Genomic DNA, 15,134 nt, shown 5'->3' on the forward strand with positions numbered 1-15,134 from the left:
TATGTACAGTTTCTGAAGGAAAGAGTAGAACATTCTAAAGTAGATAATAGATGTTTACAATTGAGAATGTAGTGTAAAGGCTCCAGACACAATTACAACTATAAAAAGTCTGACAACCTGGGTTTTTAGGTATCGCTCTGTAATTGCTTGCACCCAGTACCTGTTCTCCTGAGCAGTAGAGACAAGGGAAATGCAGGCAGAGAGGACACATTGCTTAATATTGGTACTTGTGGCTGTAAATATTTCTCTGATTGCTACAAATAACCCCAAAGGTTACTAACTAGAGCTGAGAGATCAGAGGGGGAAAATGTTGCTCTGTTTTTTCCAGTTTGTTTACTGTGTGCATTGGATAGCACTTTGTGTATAGTCAGCCTCACTGTTTCGCAGGGCTAGTAAGAAATTGTTTCCCCCTGTCGTTTTGAGTGGATCTTTCAAATGGCAGTACTGGACAGGAAGAAAAAATAGCAAAATGTGATTGCAAACTCACAACCATTTGCAGAAGGGGATTCAGACAGGCAGAGTGTTGAAACAATTTGTAATTCACTCTTAAAAACTGACCATTTCAAATTGACTGTGCCCTTTAAGACACTGAGGTTGACACCTTCATTCCTATCCTCTTTGAGCAGCTGCATAAAAATCAGTGTATGTTAGCAAAGCTGGTTTCCTACAACGGATGAATGAGTGCTAAAGGGTAGGTGTGGATGCAGGGTTTTTTTGGAGCAATACATTAGATATTATAACACTGTTTGGCTTTGGCACAATCTGATGGAGGCCACTGTATGCTTATCCCTCCTCTTATGACCCAAACAGCTATATTGATTTGTAATATTTAGCTTAGCCTGTTAGGATGTAACAAGTTGTTGTAGCCATGTTGATCCCAGGATATGAGAGAGAAATGGTGGGTGAGGTCATATCTTTTATTGGACCAACTTCTCTTGGTGGAAGGTACAAGCTTTCAAACTACACAGAGCTCTTCATCGGGTGTTTGAGCTAAATACAAGTCGGGATTTTTGTTTGTATTTAGTCCCAACTTTTTAGCTCAGGCACTCTGCTTCCTTCTCCAGACCTGAAGAAAAGCTCTGCGTAGCTTGAAAGCATGTACCTTCCACCAACAGAAGTTGGTCCAATAAAAGATATCTCACCTTGACACTCTCAGGACTTAACAAATGACTCTACAGGAAAAAAAGTTGTTCTATTGAAAGCCGTAATAGGCATAGTACTGGCACACCATTTATTAGCTAGATGACTGTAAGGTTCTTAAATAGATATTAATCTGCTACTAAAGTTAATGTGGTAGAAAAGGAAATCAAATCATAAATCTTTTGCTTTTAATTTCATACTCATTACATTGACTCTGAAATCTTGTACAGTGTCTTATTCTTACAGTACATTCATTAAAATGGTACTTCCCCCTAACTTGCATTAAAATTCTTTTAAATGCCAATGGTTGCTAATTTCTTACTTGTTTCACGGCCCTCCTTTATAATACATAGCAGCTATCATATGCTAGTTGACTGATTTGAAAAGTTTAATATCACTATTTTAGTGTATAATGGCTGTCAAATGGGCACGTTCTGTGTGTTTATACCTGATGTTCATGTCTCTATTCACTGTCCCAGTAAATTTAATACAGATTGCTTGCTAGCAGAATGATTGTTCCAATACTTTGTAATGATTAGATCAAAACTCCCAAATATGGTCTCTTAAATTTTAAGATATGCTTACATGAAATACAGTTTTTGTCTTACTTCTGTGTGCTGTTTAAATGTTTGCAGAGAAACCTACAGTTCCTTAAAGTTTTTATCTCAGATTCACTGATGGCCTCGTTTTTGTTTTATCTTACTCTTAAGAGGTAACATGGTAAATTTCAGAAAGCTTGGCAGCTCTTTCTAGAGTTTAACCCTTGCTTTGCTTGAGTCCTGAACCTTGATTTTTAAATCTTTCTGTGAAATCATGGCTTGCTATATTTTGAGGGGAAAGGACTGCGGTGCACACACTGCATGTGTTGTGTGTGTGGAGGGAGGAAAATATGTTGAAAAAACTGGAAGTGTAATTCTTGTTGCACATAACTTGGGTGGTGCTTTCATTGTTTTATTTCCCACCAGTAATTTCACCTGCATGTAAAACATGATACATTAAAAAATTTAAAACGAAAGTCATGGTGGTCTCAGTGCTCAAAGGGGTTAACTGCAGTTTAATAACAGCCGATGTTTTTAGATTTGCAGTACACAACTGTTTAAATACTGTATTCCTTGTAAATGAAGTAAAAAAAAAAATGTTAAGGCTGGTGCCAATATTTTTGTTAATGAAATGTTCATTGTTGTCTCTCACTACAGTCTGGTCAGAACTCTTTGTGTATAAGCTGGGCCTGAAGCCATTTTATAGCTTGTAGGCCTAATTGTGTAACTTTTTCTTTCATAATGTTTTTGTTATAATATCTACTGTCATTTCTTTCATATAAATATGACATGTAAATTGTCATAATAAAAAAATTAAATAACTTGATGATGTACAAAGTATAATGTGTCTGGGAGAAGCATGTTTGCTTTTAATTTTCCTGGCACCTAAATAGCAAGGAGGGGGCTTCTTTTTGTCTGACTTTAAGGTAGATAGTGGAAAATGGCTGCTGCAGATGGGTCCAGCCTTTGAAAGTGACATTTGTTTGGCTACAAGTAACAAATTGTGCTGTTTCTCTTACCGGGTTCAGCCTGTGAGGTTTTCTCTTTGACCAGCAGTTGATGACAGTGAAGAAATTTGAAATCCCTATATTTTGTAGAGCTGCGCTTGACTGGTCTTTGCTATCAGTTTTCTCTGTATTCTGTATCTTCTAGATTTACTATTGTTAAAAAGAAATATAGGGCTGTTCCATTAGTTGATCCAGAATGGCAAATTGGGAGACTAGCTGCTTAGGGCCACATTTTTAAAGGTATTTAAATGCCTGGTGAGATTTTTCAAAAGCATCTGGGCACTTACCGCCCCTTGAAAGCAATGAGTTTTAGGCACCAAAGTGCTGAAAATCCCACTAGGTGCCTAAATATCTTTAAAAATCTGACCCTTATTGCTTTAGCTCTGCTGCCACCTGCTCTCTTTGACTAACTAAACCCATGTTTATACAAAATCATTGTCCTCGTAAGGCTTAAATACTCTCCTCAAAGTGAGACATCCAAAGCCAGTCTGTCAACAGAGCCTATCAGACATTTATGGGTGCCTTGGTTAGGGGTTCACAATCTCCTAGATCAGAGTTCAGTAATTTGATTGTAGAGGTGGTTAAACATAGCCTGGAAAAGGTTCAACTTTGCTGAGACCTGGGGAATGTTGGTGCTTGGCAAGAGGCCAAAGCACCTTAAAGAAACAACTGCAGTTAAAGGTCCAGTTTAGGAAAGGAAACACATTTGATAATTCCTTAAAATCATGTTGATGGCAAGTAAATTGATCGGGACTGCTGGGAACCTTTAACACTTGTAATGTTTTGGTTTTTTTCATGATGTGGTTTATGGAGCCTTTTGGAAGGGGAGATCCTGGCTGAAACCTGTTGATTTGTTGCAGTACTAGGAGGCAAAGGAGGAATGGACCGAGTAAGCGGTACACAAAAATGACACTCAGTGATCCTACATAGAGTTCCAAACCAACTGGATTTTGCCAAGCGCCGACACAAATGGAAGAAACGCCTAAACTTACAATAGTTCTTCTTCTGCTTCTGCAGTACAGTGTGGATATAGCAGCCCTAATATTAATAAGAGTTTAATACAGGAAGGGGGGATCATCTTGAATTTGAAAGTGGAAACATCATTTTGTATGGACATGGAAGAACCAAACTCATGCATCTGAGAAGAAAAATGTAGGGGATACAGATAAATGGTAGATTTATCTCAAGGTAGGCAGAGTAAGCTTTGTCTATGCAGTTCTGAGTTGGAGACAGCATGCCATTTATGTGATGCTGTAAATTGGCTCTGATCACTCTATGTATCCACTTGCCTTAAGCACTTCAGCTTTGTCTGCCGTCATCTACTTAATGGTGCAGCTCACCTAGTGGTGAAAGTGGTAGGGTTCAGTGTCTCTCTTACCACAGCATTATTGTGGTTAAAACACCTAAGCCATGTCTATGCTACAGCTTCCACCATCTCTGTTACTGATGGAGCTGTACCAGGGATGAATTACAGCCATGAACTTTGTTTGTATAGACAAGGTTTTCCAGGTGTCGTCAGCATCTCCTGGCATGGATCACTGCTTTTTAGCCATAACTTACAACCAGCAGTATGATAGCCAAGCCATACAATTCCAGGCACAAGGCTCTGAAGCTTTCAGATGGGACTGCAAGAGCTCAGCTTCTTTGTTCACTTAGTCATGCATGACAAGAGGTGCACCTGGGCTGAGCCAAGTCCTGCAGAGAATATTAGAACCACTAACTATGACAAATCTAAAGAGAAATGTATTTACAGCTTCTGGTAGCTGGTCTGATAGGTGCTTATGGCAATGGAAAATCATAACATTAAGAAAAGGAGTTTCTTCTTCGAGTGCTTGTTCATGTCCATTCCACATTAGGTGTGCACGCATACACAAGCGTCGGAAACGTTTTCCTTAGTGGCTCCTGGCGGACTGGCGGGACCCCCGCCAGTGGTGCCACTGTGCCATGTGTATATATATATATACCCCCGCTGGCCCGACCCCCTCCACTTCCTTCTTATTGTCCGTGGCAGCATTGGAACAACCTCTTGCTCTCGTAAGAGAAGCAATCCTTTAGCCTTAGGGTTGCATAGCTGTTATCAGTTAGTTAGCATTTCATTGTTGTTGGACACTTAATAGATTAGGTGCTTGGAGGATTCTAGCACCTGCCCCGGGCTGCGGGGCATGCCGCAGGCCCACGGATTTAAGGCTTGCGCCACGTGCCACAAGCCTATGCCGGTTAGTGACCCCCACGACTCCTGTCTACGTTGCCTAGGGGAAGCTCACCAAACAGAAGTGCAAGATTTGCAAGGCCTTTAAGCCGAGAACAAAGAAAGAGAGAGACTTTCGCTTAAAGCAGTTGTTGATGGAGGCAGTGCTGCAGCCATCGGGCCCAGAACGCCCAACGCCGGCCCCAGCCTCCTCGGTGCGGAGTGCCCTGGAGCTGTCAAGAGATGCGTTACCAGCCAAGCACCACAAACCGTCGGCCCCTGGACACCAAAGTAGGCCCCGGCACCGCTCATCCTCCCCAGTGCGGCCCAAAGCAAAACCAAAGGAGGAGTGCGGATGCTTCCCACAAAGGAGACTGGCGCCATATCAGGCCCCGGGTACCGGGAAGAGCGGGATGGACACTGCACCGACTTTCGCATTGGTGGTACCGGCACCACAAGTCCCACCGAGTCCAGCTATAAGTGAACTCAGTATGGACGAAGGGCTCGAGGGCATAATAGATCAGCCCTCCATGCCTGACACCTTTGAGGCTGCAAAAGACCTCATCAGATTGTTGACGGTGAGCCCCCTCCCGGCTAGGGAGAAGTCTCCGGCACCCGGACCCAGGGTGCCGTCGAAGGGAAAGCCAGCAATGGTGCGCCCTTCGAGGACACCGCCCTGGCACCGCTCCCAGCGTTGGTCCTGGTGGAGCTCTGAGTCTGTGGACTCCCAGTTACCCTTGACTCAGAGGGAAGTCTTGGTACTGGAGGCGAGTCAGCACACGGAGTTAGTGCAGGGCACACGGTGCTCCACGGCCCCCCCCCCCCCGCCCGCAAGACTGGCATCAGGAGGAGACCAGCTAGGAGTCGCCAAGGGCTCCCAAAAGGCACCGGTCCCGGTCTCGGGAACATCGGTACTGGTCCAGAGAGCAGCGGTACCAGTACCACTCCCGATCAGCAAGAAGCAAATCGTCAGCCTCTCGCCGACACAGATCGTCGTGGCACTCGTGCTCGGCGTCGCTGGAGTCCGGTGCCAACTCGGGCCGATACAGCTATCTGCAACGGGCTCCAGACAGCAGGGAACAACAAGCTGGTTGGCAACCACAATGGGGACCACCAGGGCACTGGCCCTTCTGGACCCCTTGGGCCTACAACCAGCATCAAGGCCCAGCTGCTCGGTACAGCGGTCCCAGTCCCCGCACTGACGCTCTTCCATAAGGGAAGCTACGGTGTCCAAGCAACCTGCAGCCTCGCCGAGCTTGAGCCGGAAGCCCCTCCCCGGGGGGAAGGGGACCAGGGAGACCAGCTAGAGGAAACTGAGCAACTGCTAACCTCCTCGTCATCCCTGGATGAAGCAGTAGTAGGCATGGCAGTAACAGGACCTCCGCCAATAGACCACAAAGCCCACCAAGAGCTGCTATGTAAGGTGGCCCATAACTTGGGGTTGCAAGCCCTGGAGACGGTTGAGCAGGAGGACCCAATGGTGGACATTCTGAGCCCTGAAGGTCTATCCAGAATAGTGCTCCCGCTCATTAAGACCATTCAGTCTAATTACATAACTATATGCAGACCCCAGCATCCAGCGCACCAACAGTCAAAGGTGTGGAGCACAAGTACTTCGCCCCGTCAAAGGGATACGACTTCTTGTTCTGCCACCCGAGCCCATGTTCCCTGGTAGTCTCAGTGGTAAACGAGAAGGAGCACCATAGGCAACAGGGGGCCTCCAGTTGAGGATTACTAACCAGCAGGCCATCCTCAACAGGCATAACTTCAACTCCTGGGTGGCAGTGGGGAAGTTTAAGTACAACCTCCCACAAGGCTCCCAACAGGAGTTCACAGCCCTGAAGGAGGAAGGCAAGCCCTGGCGAAAACCTCCCTCCAAGCATCCTTGGACTCAGCAGATGTGGCAGCCAGGACAGTTGCATTGGGCGTGGTCATGCGGCGCTCAGCATGACTTCAGCAGTCAGGTCTGCTGCTTGAGGTCCAGAATTTGCTCCAGGACCTCCCCTTCAGAGGGTCCGGGCTCTTCTCGGACCAGACGGATGCAAAGACTCTAGAGCTACACTCAAGTCGCTGGGTATGCATACCCCGGCGACTCAGAGGAAGCCCTTTAAGCCACAACCTCCTCCCCAGCGCCAGTACCAGCCTCGTCCTCGACAGGAGCCTTACCGCAGGCAAGGCGGAGACTACAGGAGGCTGCGCAATAATAACAGCAACTCCAATAGGCCGGGCCAGAGTCAAGGCCAACATAAATCTCAGCCGGGCCCTAAGCTAGGCTTTTGAAGGTGCGCTGAAGGACAGCGTACCAGATCAACTACCGGATCCATCCCCTTGTTTCCTCAACCGCCTGTCCCGCTTCTCCCATGCGTGGTGCAGCATTACGTCGGACCGTTGGGTGTTACGCACGGTGCGAAGCGGGTGCATGCTACAGTTTTCCTCGCTGCCTACCCCCACCCCACTTCCCCGTCCCTGTCCCTCTTCAGGGACCCTTCTCACGAGCATCTCCTAGAAAATGAGGTTCGCTCGCTCCTAGAGGCAGGAGCGGTACAGAAAGTACCTGTACACCTAAAGGGGAAAGGGTTCTACTCCCGCTATTTCCTCATCCCCAAGGCCAAAGGGGGCCTTCATCCTATTCTAGACCTGCGTGGGCTCAACACGTTCCTGGTCAAGGCCTGGTTCCACATGGTCTCTCTGGGCACCATCATCCCTTCCCTGGATCCGGGAGATTGGTACGCTGCCCTCGACGTGAAGGAGGCATATTTTCATATCGCCATCCACCCAGCGCATCGCCGGTTTCTGCGCTTCACCGTGAACCAGGAACATTACCAGTTTACGGTTTTACTTTTGGTCCCACAGGTATTCACAAAATGCATGGCGGTAGTGGTGGCATTCTTGCGGAGGCAAAGGATTCGAGTTTACCCTTACCTCGACGACTGGCTCCTGGTGGGCCGGTCCGAAAAAGAGGTTTGGTCCCACGTGCAGACGGCATTGAGTCTGTTCCGCAAGCTGGGGCTCCTGGTCAACGTTCCCAAGTCCATTCTCGTTCCAACGCAGTGTGTGGAATTCATAGGGGCGGTCCTAGACGCAGTACAGGCAAGGGTAAGCCTTCTGGAACCGCGATTCCTGGCCATTCAGCAAGCAGTGAACTCCCTGTGCCAGTTCCCCACTACAACGGCCAGATGTTGCCTGCGGCTGCTAGGCCACATGGCAGCTTGCACACATGTGGTCAAGCCTGCCAGACTGAGACTTGGGACTCTGCAGGCTTGGCTCGCCCATGTATACCGCCCGGACAGAGACCCCCTAGACTTGATTGTGGCAGCCCCGGGGGACGTGCTGGACTCCTTGATGTGGTGGTGGTCCCAGACCATGGTTTGCAAAGGCATCCCCTTTGCCGCACAACAGCCGGAATTGACGCTGGTAACAGACGTGTCAGACCTCAGATGGGGGGCTCACCTGGGGGACCTCAGGACCCAGGACGTGTCGTTGGGGGCAGAGGAATCGCTCCATATCAAAGTGAAGGAGCTCAGGGCGATTTATTTAGCCTGCCAGACCTTTCATGCCACTCTGAGTGGTCACAGCGTTACAGTTCTGACAGACAACATGACGGCCATGTTTTACATAAACAAGCAGGGCGGAGCCCGTTCCTCCCTGCTCTGCCACGAGACTCTCCTCCTCTGGAACTTTTGCATAGCCCATGCCACTCACCTCGAGGTGGTGTATCTCCCAGGGGAGCAAAATGAGCTGGCGGACCACCTCAGCAGGTCCTACTGCATGCACGAGTGGACGCTCAGAGCGGACATCGTGCTTTCGCTCTTCCAAAAGTGGGGGTTTCCCCGGGTGGACCTGTTTGCTACCGAGGGCAACGCCCAGAACCCTCAGTTCTACTCATTCCAGGGTCGCAGCCCGGGCTCAGTAGCCGACACATTCGCAATCCCATGGGGAAGGGAATTGAAATACACCTTTCCCCTGATCCCCGTGGTGCACAAGGTACTGCTCAAGGTGCGCAGGGACAAGGCGTCGATCATTCCGCCCCGGCCTGGGCCCGCCAGCACTGATTCACCACGCTCCTGGAGCTGTTGGTGGAGGCCCCGATAACCCTGCCCCTATACCAGGACCTCATTACACGGGACGGAGGGCGGCTTCTCCACCCCGACCTGCAAGCACTGCATCTGACGGCATGGAAGCTATGTGGTTAGTGCTTTGGAGAGCCAGTGCTCCCTTCCTATGCCGCAGGTTCTACTTGGTAGTAGGAAGCCCTCTACCAGGGCGACGTTCTTAGCCAAGTGGAAGAGGTTCTTGTGCTGGTGTGGACCACAACAGATACAGCTGCACCAGGTCCCAGTGCCAGCCATTCTAGAATACCTCCTGCACCTCAAGCAGCAAGAGCTGGCCCTGTCCTCGATTAAGGTGCACCTGGCGGTTATCTCCACCTTCCACCTAGGGTTTTCAGGTAGCTCGGTTTTCTCCCACCCAATGGTGGGGCAATTCCTCAAAGGTCTGGAAAGGGTGTTCCCTTACTCACGCCTCCCAGTCCCTCCATGGAATCTCTACTTAGTCCTTTCTAAGCTCGTGGGATCCCCGTTTGAGCCCCTGGCTACCTGCTCCCTTCTCCACCTTTCCTGGAAGGTGGCATTCCTGGTGGCCTGGTCGGCCAGAAGGGTATCTGAGCTAAAGTCGCTCACCTCGGAGCCACCATACACTGTGTTTCACAAATTCAAGGTGCAGCTCCACCCACACCCTAATTTCCTCCCGAAGGTGGTCTCACAATTCCATCTGGGCCAGGACATTTGTCTGCCACTGTTTTGTCCCCAAACGCCATGTGGACCCAAGCCACCGCAGCCTGCACACCCTAGATGTCCGCCGAGGGTTGGCGTTCTACTTGGAGCGCACCAAGCTCTGTCGTAAATCCACGCAGCTGTTCGTGGCAGTAACTGAGGATGCGAGGCCTTCCGGTGTCGGCGCAGCGAATCTCGTCGTGGATTATGGACTGCATTCAGGTGTGTTATGACCTCGCTGGTGTCCCGGCTCCGGCGGTCACAGGCTACTCAACCAGAGCACAGGCAGCTTCCGCGGCCTTCCTGGCACAGGTCCCCAGGGCCGGCTCCAGGCACCAGCCTCCCAAGCAGGTGCTTGGGGCGGCAGTCTGCAAGGGGCAGCAGTCTGTGTGTTTTTGCCCCCAAGCAGCGTGCCGAATTGCCGCCGCGGACAGCGGGGGCCGTCCCTGTGCCGTTAGGGCGACTCGCGCGTTTCCACGGTGGCGGCAGTTCGGCGGCAGCTTCTATGTTCAGCTGCCTATGGCGGCGCAGATTCTGTCTTCCTGCTGAAGACAGAAGCTGCTGCCGAGTTGCCGCTGCCGCGGAAACGTGCGTGCCGCCCTAACGGCACATGGACTGCCCCCGCCGTCCACGGCGGCAATTCGGCGCGCTGCTTGGGGCGGCAAAAACAGTAGAGCCGGCCCTGCAGGTCCCGATCCAGGAGATCTGCAGGGTGGCCACCTGGTCATCGGTGCACACCTTTACAACCCACTACGCGGTCAACCAGCAGGCACGGGAGGACATGGCAGTTGGCAGGGCAGTCCTCCAATCAATTGTTTCGTGACTCCTACCCTCCTCCAAAGGTAAGCTTGTGATTCACCTAATGTGGAATGGACATGAACAAGCACTCAAAGACGAAAGAACGGTTACTTACCTTTTCATAACTCTTGTTCTTTGAGATGTGTTGTTCACATCCATTCCACCACCCACCCTCCTACCCCTCTGTCGGAGTCGCCGGCAAGAAGGAACTGGAGGGGGTCGGGCCAGCGGGGGTATATATACATGGCGCAGTGGTGCCACTCTGGCAGGTGTCCCGCCGGGAGCCGCTAAGGGAAAAAGTTTCCGACGCTCGTGCATGTGGCGTACGCACACCTAATGTGGAATGGACGTGAACAACACATCTCGAAGAACAACAGTTACGAAAAGGTAAGTAACTGTTCTTTTTATTGGCCAACCAGGAAACAGCCCCAGAAAGTACAGAAGAAAGCAGGAGCTGAATTGGAGATCAGTTTGATGGCTCTCAATGCTAACCTCTGTGAAGTCTCTCATAACCTATTTCCTTCTGCTCTGAGTATATTTTTAATCAAGGCCCTTATTTTTCTTGGGATACAGTGAAATGTACTTGCTGCAGAATTGTGGCTCCAGGCTTGGATTTATTGTTATTTATTATGTATTTGTATTGTGTTAGTATCTAGGAGCCTCAGTCATGGGCCAGGACCCTAGTGTACTAGGTGTTGTACGAACACAGAACAAAATGATGGCCCCTGCCCCCCAGATCTTAAAATCTAAGTATACGACAAGAGCATTGAAAACAAACTTTGTTTCTAGCCCTTGTGGCTGGGAAGAAAAGCTTCCAACTATGAACTGTGTAAAATTGCTGCAATGTGTTTTCCTTACTGAATCTGTAGACAACCTAAAATGACTTCTCTGAAGGGTATGAACTTCTCATTTATCTCAGAAGATTAATACTGGTGAATGGAAATGTCAGTGTTGGCTTTCACTGATTATTTTAGCAGGAACCAATTAATGTGCTTATTGTTAGATCCAGTGGCAAATGCTGGAACATGGGTCAGCTGGCTGTTACAGGGAAAGAGACTGTAGATTTTCCCCCCTCCCAAGTGCTAAAAGCCCTTAATAGCTGCCACATCCAAACCACCTACTCTTCCAGTTCCTATCCAAACTCTAACCCTCCCCACCTTCCACCCCCATACCATCTTCTGCAAGGTAGTTATTCGTGGTCAGCACAGAAATCTGTGGCACAATGAAAATAAGTGTGTATGGAAGGAGTGTAAACTTAAATTTAACACAAGTCACTACTATTATTTGGTTCAAATTTTGTACTCAATAAAAACCCTCCATTAAAAAAATTCTACCGAATCTGATGTAGGATTTCCATTTTGCTCCAGAAGTAGTGGGAAATGCCTATGGCCGATCTGTATATTAAGAAGCCGGGCAGTGGATCAAATTGAAATGGTGGTTTCATAACCTCTAGTTCATGATTTGTAGTGGATGTGTCTTGTGCAATGTGGAGGGGTCACCTCAAGAAGACAAGAAATTTGCACTGGTGTAGCCCCACTGATGTCATTATGCTGGTGCAAACCCCTAATGCAGACACCTTTTCCTGGTGATTTAGTAAGTGACCTGTACTGGTGCGAGCTTCCCTCCCCCCCCTTTGGACCAGTACAGCGCATGTCTACACTGGGGACTTGCTGTGGTGTAGTTAAAAGGGTCCAAACAAGCCCAGCATAAAGAGGGCCTAGATCTGAGAGCGTAGTCCAGTCTTCCGAGGCACGGAGTCACTAACCTCTGTCCTGAGACCGCCAACAAGTGGGCTAAGTAGTAGAGGCTTGTGATGTAGTTACCTTCCCAGCAGAATCTGGTTCCAGGCCTCCAAACTCATCTCTCAAGAAGTACCCACACAGTCATCAACGGGTAAGTTAAATAGATAATATTTAAATAGTAAGGTGTATATATGACTTCCTACCTTTTAGCTTTCAAGGTGGATTGAGGCTTGGGATTCTGCCTATCTAGCTAATAACTCAGTTTACATGCTGCGATGATCCCAGAAGAGTTACTTTATTCTTTATCTTTGCCACCTTTCATGCTGAGGTCTCCATGCCTTAACTAGTGTCCTCCATCATTCTCTCCGCATTGTCACTAAAGTGTATTGAGTCGAGTAGGTTCATCTCTTGTATCTGAACTGGTGCTCACTGTAACACTTCTGTTTGCTTTTTGTTTTCTAGATGATGACAATGTTTTAAAAAAGAAACTGGTAAAGACACAGGCTTTCTGAAACACAGACTGGAGGTGTGTTTTGAAGGCAGGCCACCATTGGGTCAGGACTCAAAACCCAAAAGCGAGAAAACAGATTTTTCTGGGTGAAATCCCCCCCTCATTTTATTTATTAGAGTCGTATATACTTGATGGAAGATCAGTGACTGTGCATTGGAAAATAACCTGGCCCAATGGTTAATGAACTGTGTAAAATTGTACTACAAATCTGAGTAGTGCAAAGAACCTCTGGAATCAAATATGGAACATAATGTCATGACCTATTGCTCTCTTCCCCGTCTTTCTCTCTCCCCCCCACCCCCAATCCTGTTTTATGGAGGGTAAAGAAGCCAGATGCTTCTGCAATTGCTGTATGCCTAGGACATCCCCCGCTGTCTCTGAAGAAAGGTAGGGGTGTGTGATATGGGTGGGGCAAGTACCTCCCTGGAAATGTTCACCTTCTCCCTCCGCTCCTGTAGCAAGTGCCCTGGTGCACAATGCAGTCTCAGCCACCAGCATTCACTTTATAGGTCATAAGAGTGTGTGGCTGTGGCCTATACCTAGAAAGTTGCCAACAGAGTCTTCTACCCACTGCCTGTCCTGGAAGTAGGAAGAGCATCATGTGCTTCCGGTGGGTGGGGTCGCAGGCACTGGGAGGCACCAGCCGGCAGGATGGAAATAAAGAGGGACCAAACAAAAATCTTGCGGCTAGGAAAGGAGAGAAGGTTAAAAGTGACAGAAGAACACAGGTGAGAGAGCAGTTGTGCTGCTGGATGGGTTGTAGGTACTCATTTCCCGATCAACTGCAGTGTGTGGAAGGCTCAAAGAGACAAGTGTGCCAATCGCTGCTGTATCTAATGTACCTGAAACTAGTGGCTAGCCTGGGAGCAGCGCTGGGCCCTCTACCGAAACAGAGGCAACTCCAAAGCTGCGTTGTAAAACTCTGCTTGTCACTAGCTTTTCCTGGTGTGTGCATGAAATCTTGTAAGTTCTGTCATCACCACCACAGTGGTTCTTTGCACCCAAATAAATAAATTTTCCACAATGATTTTTTTTCCACCTCTGTTCTGAAGGACTTGGGTGTCTTTGGGTCGAACAGGTTACTAAAGGTCCTGTGCTATTTTATGTTCAGAGCTAAGAGTGTTAACTGTCATGTTGTGGGATCCTATTTTCCTGCCATAGAATAAGAGTAATTCCTATGTAAGACAATAGCAATTATTTGTATTTTGTAGAAATAAAATCAGGCCCTAGGGGCCCAGCTTTCTCGTTCCTTCATCACCGTGTTTCACAGGAGTCTATAACATGCATTTCTCTTGCATGTGTCACACTGGGTGGTTTCCTGGAGGGGTTGGAAGGTAACAGGTAAGAGAGTCCATATGGATGTTGCAGTTGGAATATTGCTATGGGGTATGTGCCCAGTCTGGGTGGGCAGGTACCATAGGTGTGGGCACTGCAGTGTAGCAAAGGGTTGGGTATTGTCATGGGGTGGGAATTATATGGGTAACTGCCAGCATGGGGTTCACCCTATGGCAAAGGAGCTAGTGACTGGTGGTGCTACTGCCTTGGTGAGTGGGTTCCTAGCAGAGGTGCTGACTTTTTAGGATTTCCTCTGAGGGTGCTGGACCCCAGGTCCTGCCCACACTCCACCCCTTCCCACATGTCCCTACTCCTACCCCCCTTCTTCCTGCCCCCCCCAGCACCTCCTGCATGCTGCTGAACAGCTGATCACAGCCAGTGGGAGGAAGGAGGAGGAGCTTATCCGTGCAGCCACTGGCAGGCAGAAGGCAGTTGGGAGGAGCTAATCCATGGGGCTGGCAGTAGGTGCTGAGCACCCACGTTTTTTTTCCCATGGGTGCTCCAGCCCCAGAGCACCCACAGTGTCAGCACCTATGGTTTCTGGGGGGTGGGTCGGTGGGTGCAGTTAAGTGACTGGTGATGGTGGCGGCGGCAGCAGCGGCAGAGGTGCAAGGCTGTGACAGCCATTGTATCACATAGAATAAACTCCCCTCTCCAACATTACTTGGAAGTTTTCCACCTTCAGTGAGAGTCAGGACATGTGTACACTTTAAATGCTGCATGAGCACAGCTGTGTCATTAGAGTGCTTCAGTGTAGACACAGCTGCTGGCTTGGGGGGAAGGAGGGAGGTTTCTCTTGTTGGTGTAGGCAATCCACCTTTCCAGGAGCTGATAGTTAAATCAGCACAGAAACTCTTCTATTGACTTAACCCTGTCCACAGTTGGGGGGTTAGATTGTCTTAACTATATCACTTACGTGTGGATTTTTCACACCCTTGAGCAATGTAGTTAAACCAACTTATTTTTGTGTGTAGACTTGGCCTCCCTCCTGCAGGGTTTGTGTCTTCACACTTGTGTCCTAGGTCCTGCATGCTCAGCACTGGCAGCTGCTGTGGAGATGAGGCCCTGCGCCATTACCCTCCCCTGCTGGTGGGGTGTGGGC

General features: G+C 48.9%; 1 protein-coding gene across 1 annotated transcript in view; it reads left to right on the forward strand.

Moving 5' to 3' along the window:
- The window catches only part of RSF1 (remodeling and spacing factor 1), a 123,569-nt gene extending 109,697 nt beyond the window's left edge, over positions 1-13,872 (forward strand). The window contains exon 16 of the mRNA XM_045021165.1: positions 12,649-13,872. Within this exon, the coding sequence (XP_044877100.1) occupies positions 12,649-12,698 (50 nt within the window). The 3' untranslated portion in view covers positions 12,699-13,872. The remainder of the gene's footprint in view (positions 1-12,648) is intronic.
- Positions 13,873-15,134: the final 1,262 nt, after the last annotated feature.

Source organism: Mauremys mutica, chromosome 1, assembly GCF_020497125.1.
Source record: "Mauremys mutica isolate MM-2020 ecotype Southern chromosome 1, ASM2049712v1, whole genome shotgun sequence".
In the NCBI taxonomy this organism is placed as follows: Eukaryota; Metazoa; Chordata; order Testudines; family Geoemydidae; genus Mauremys; species Mauremys mutica.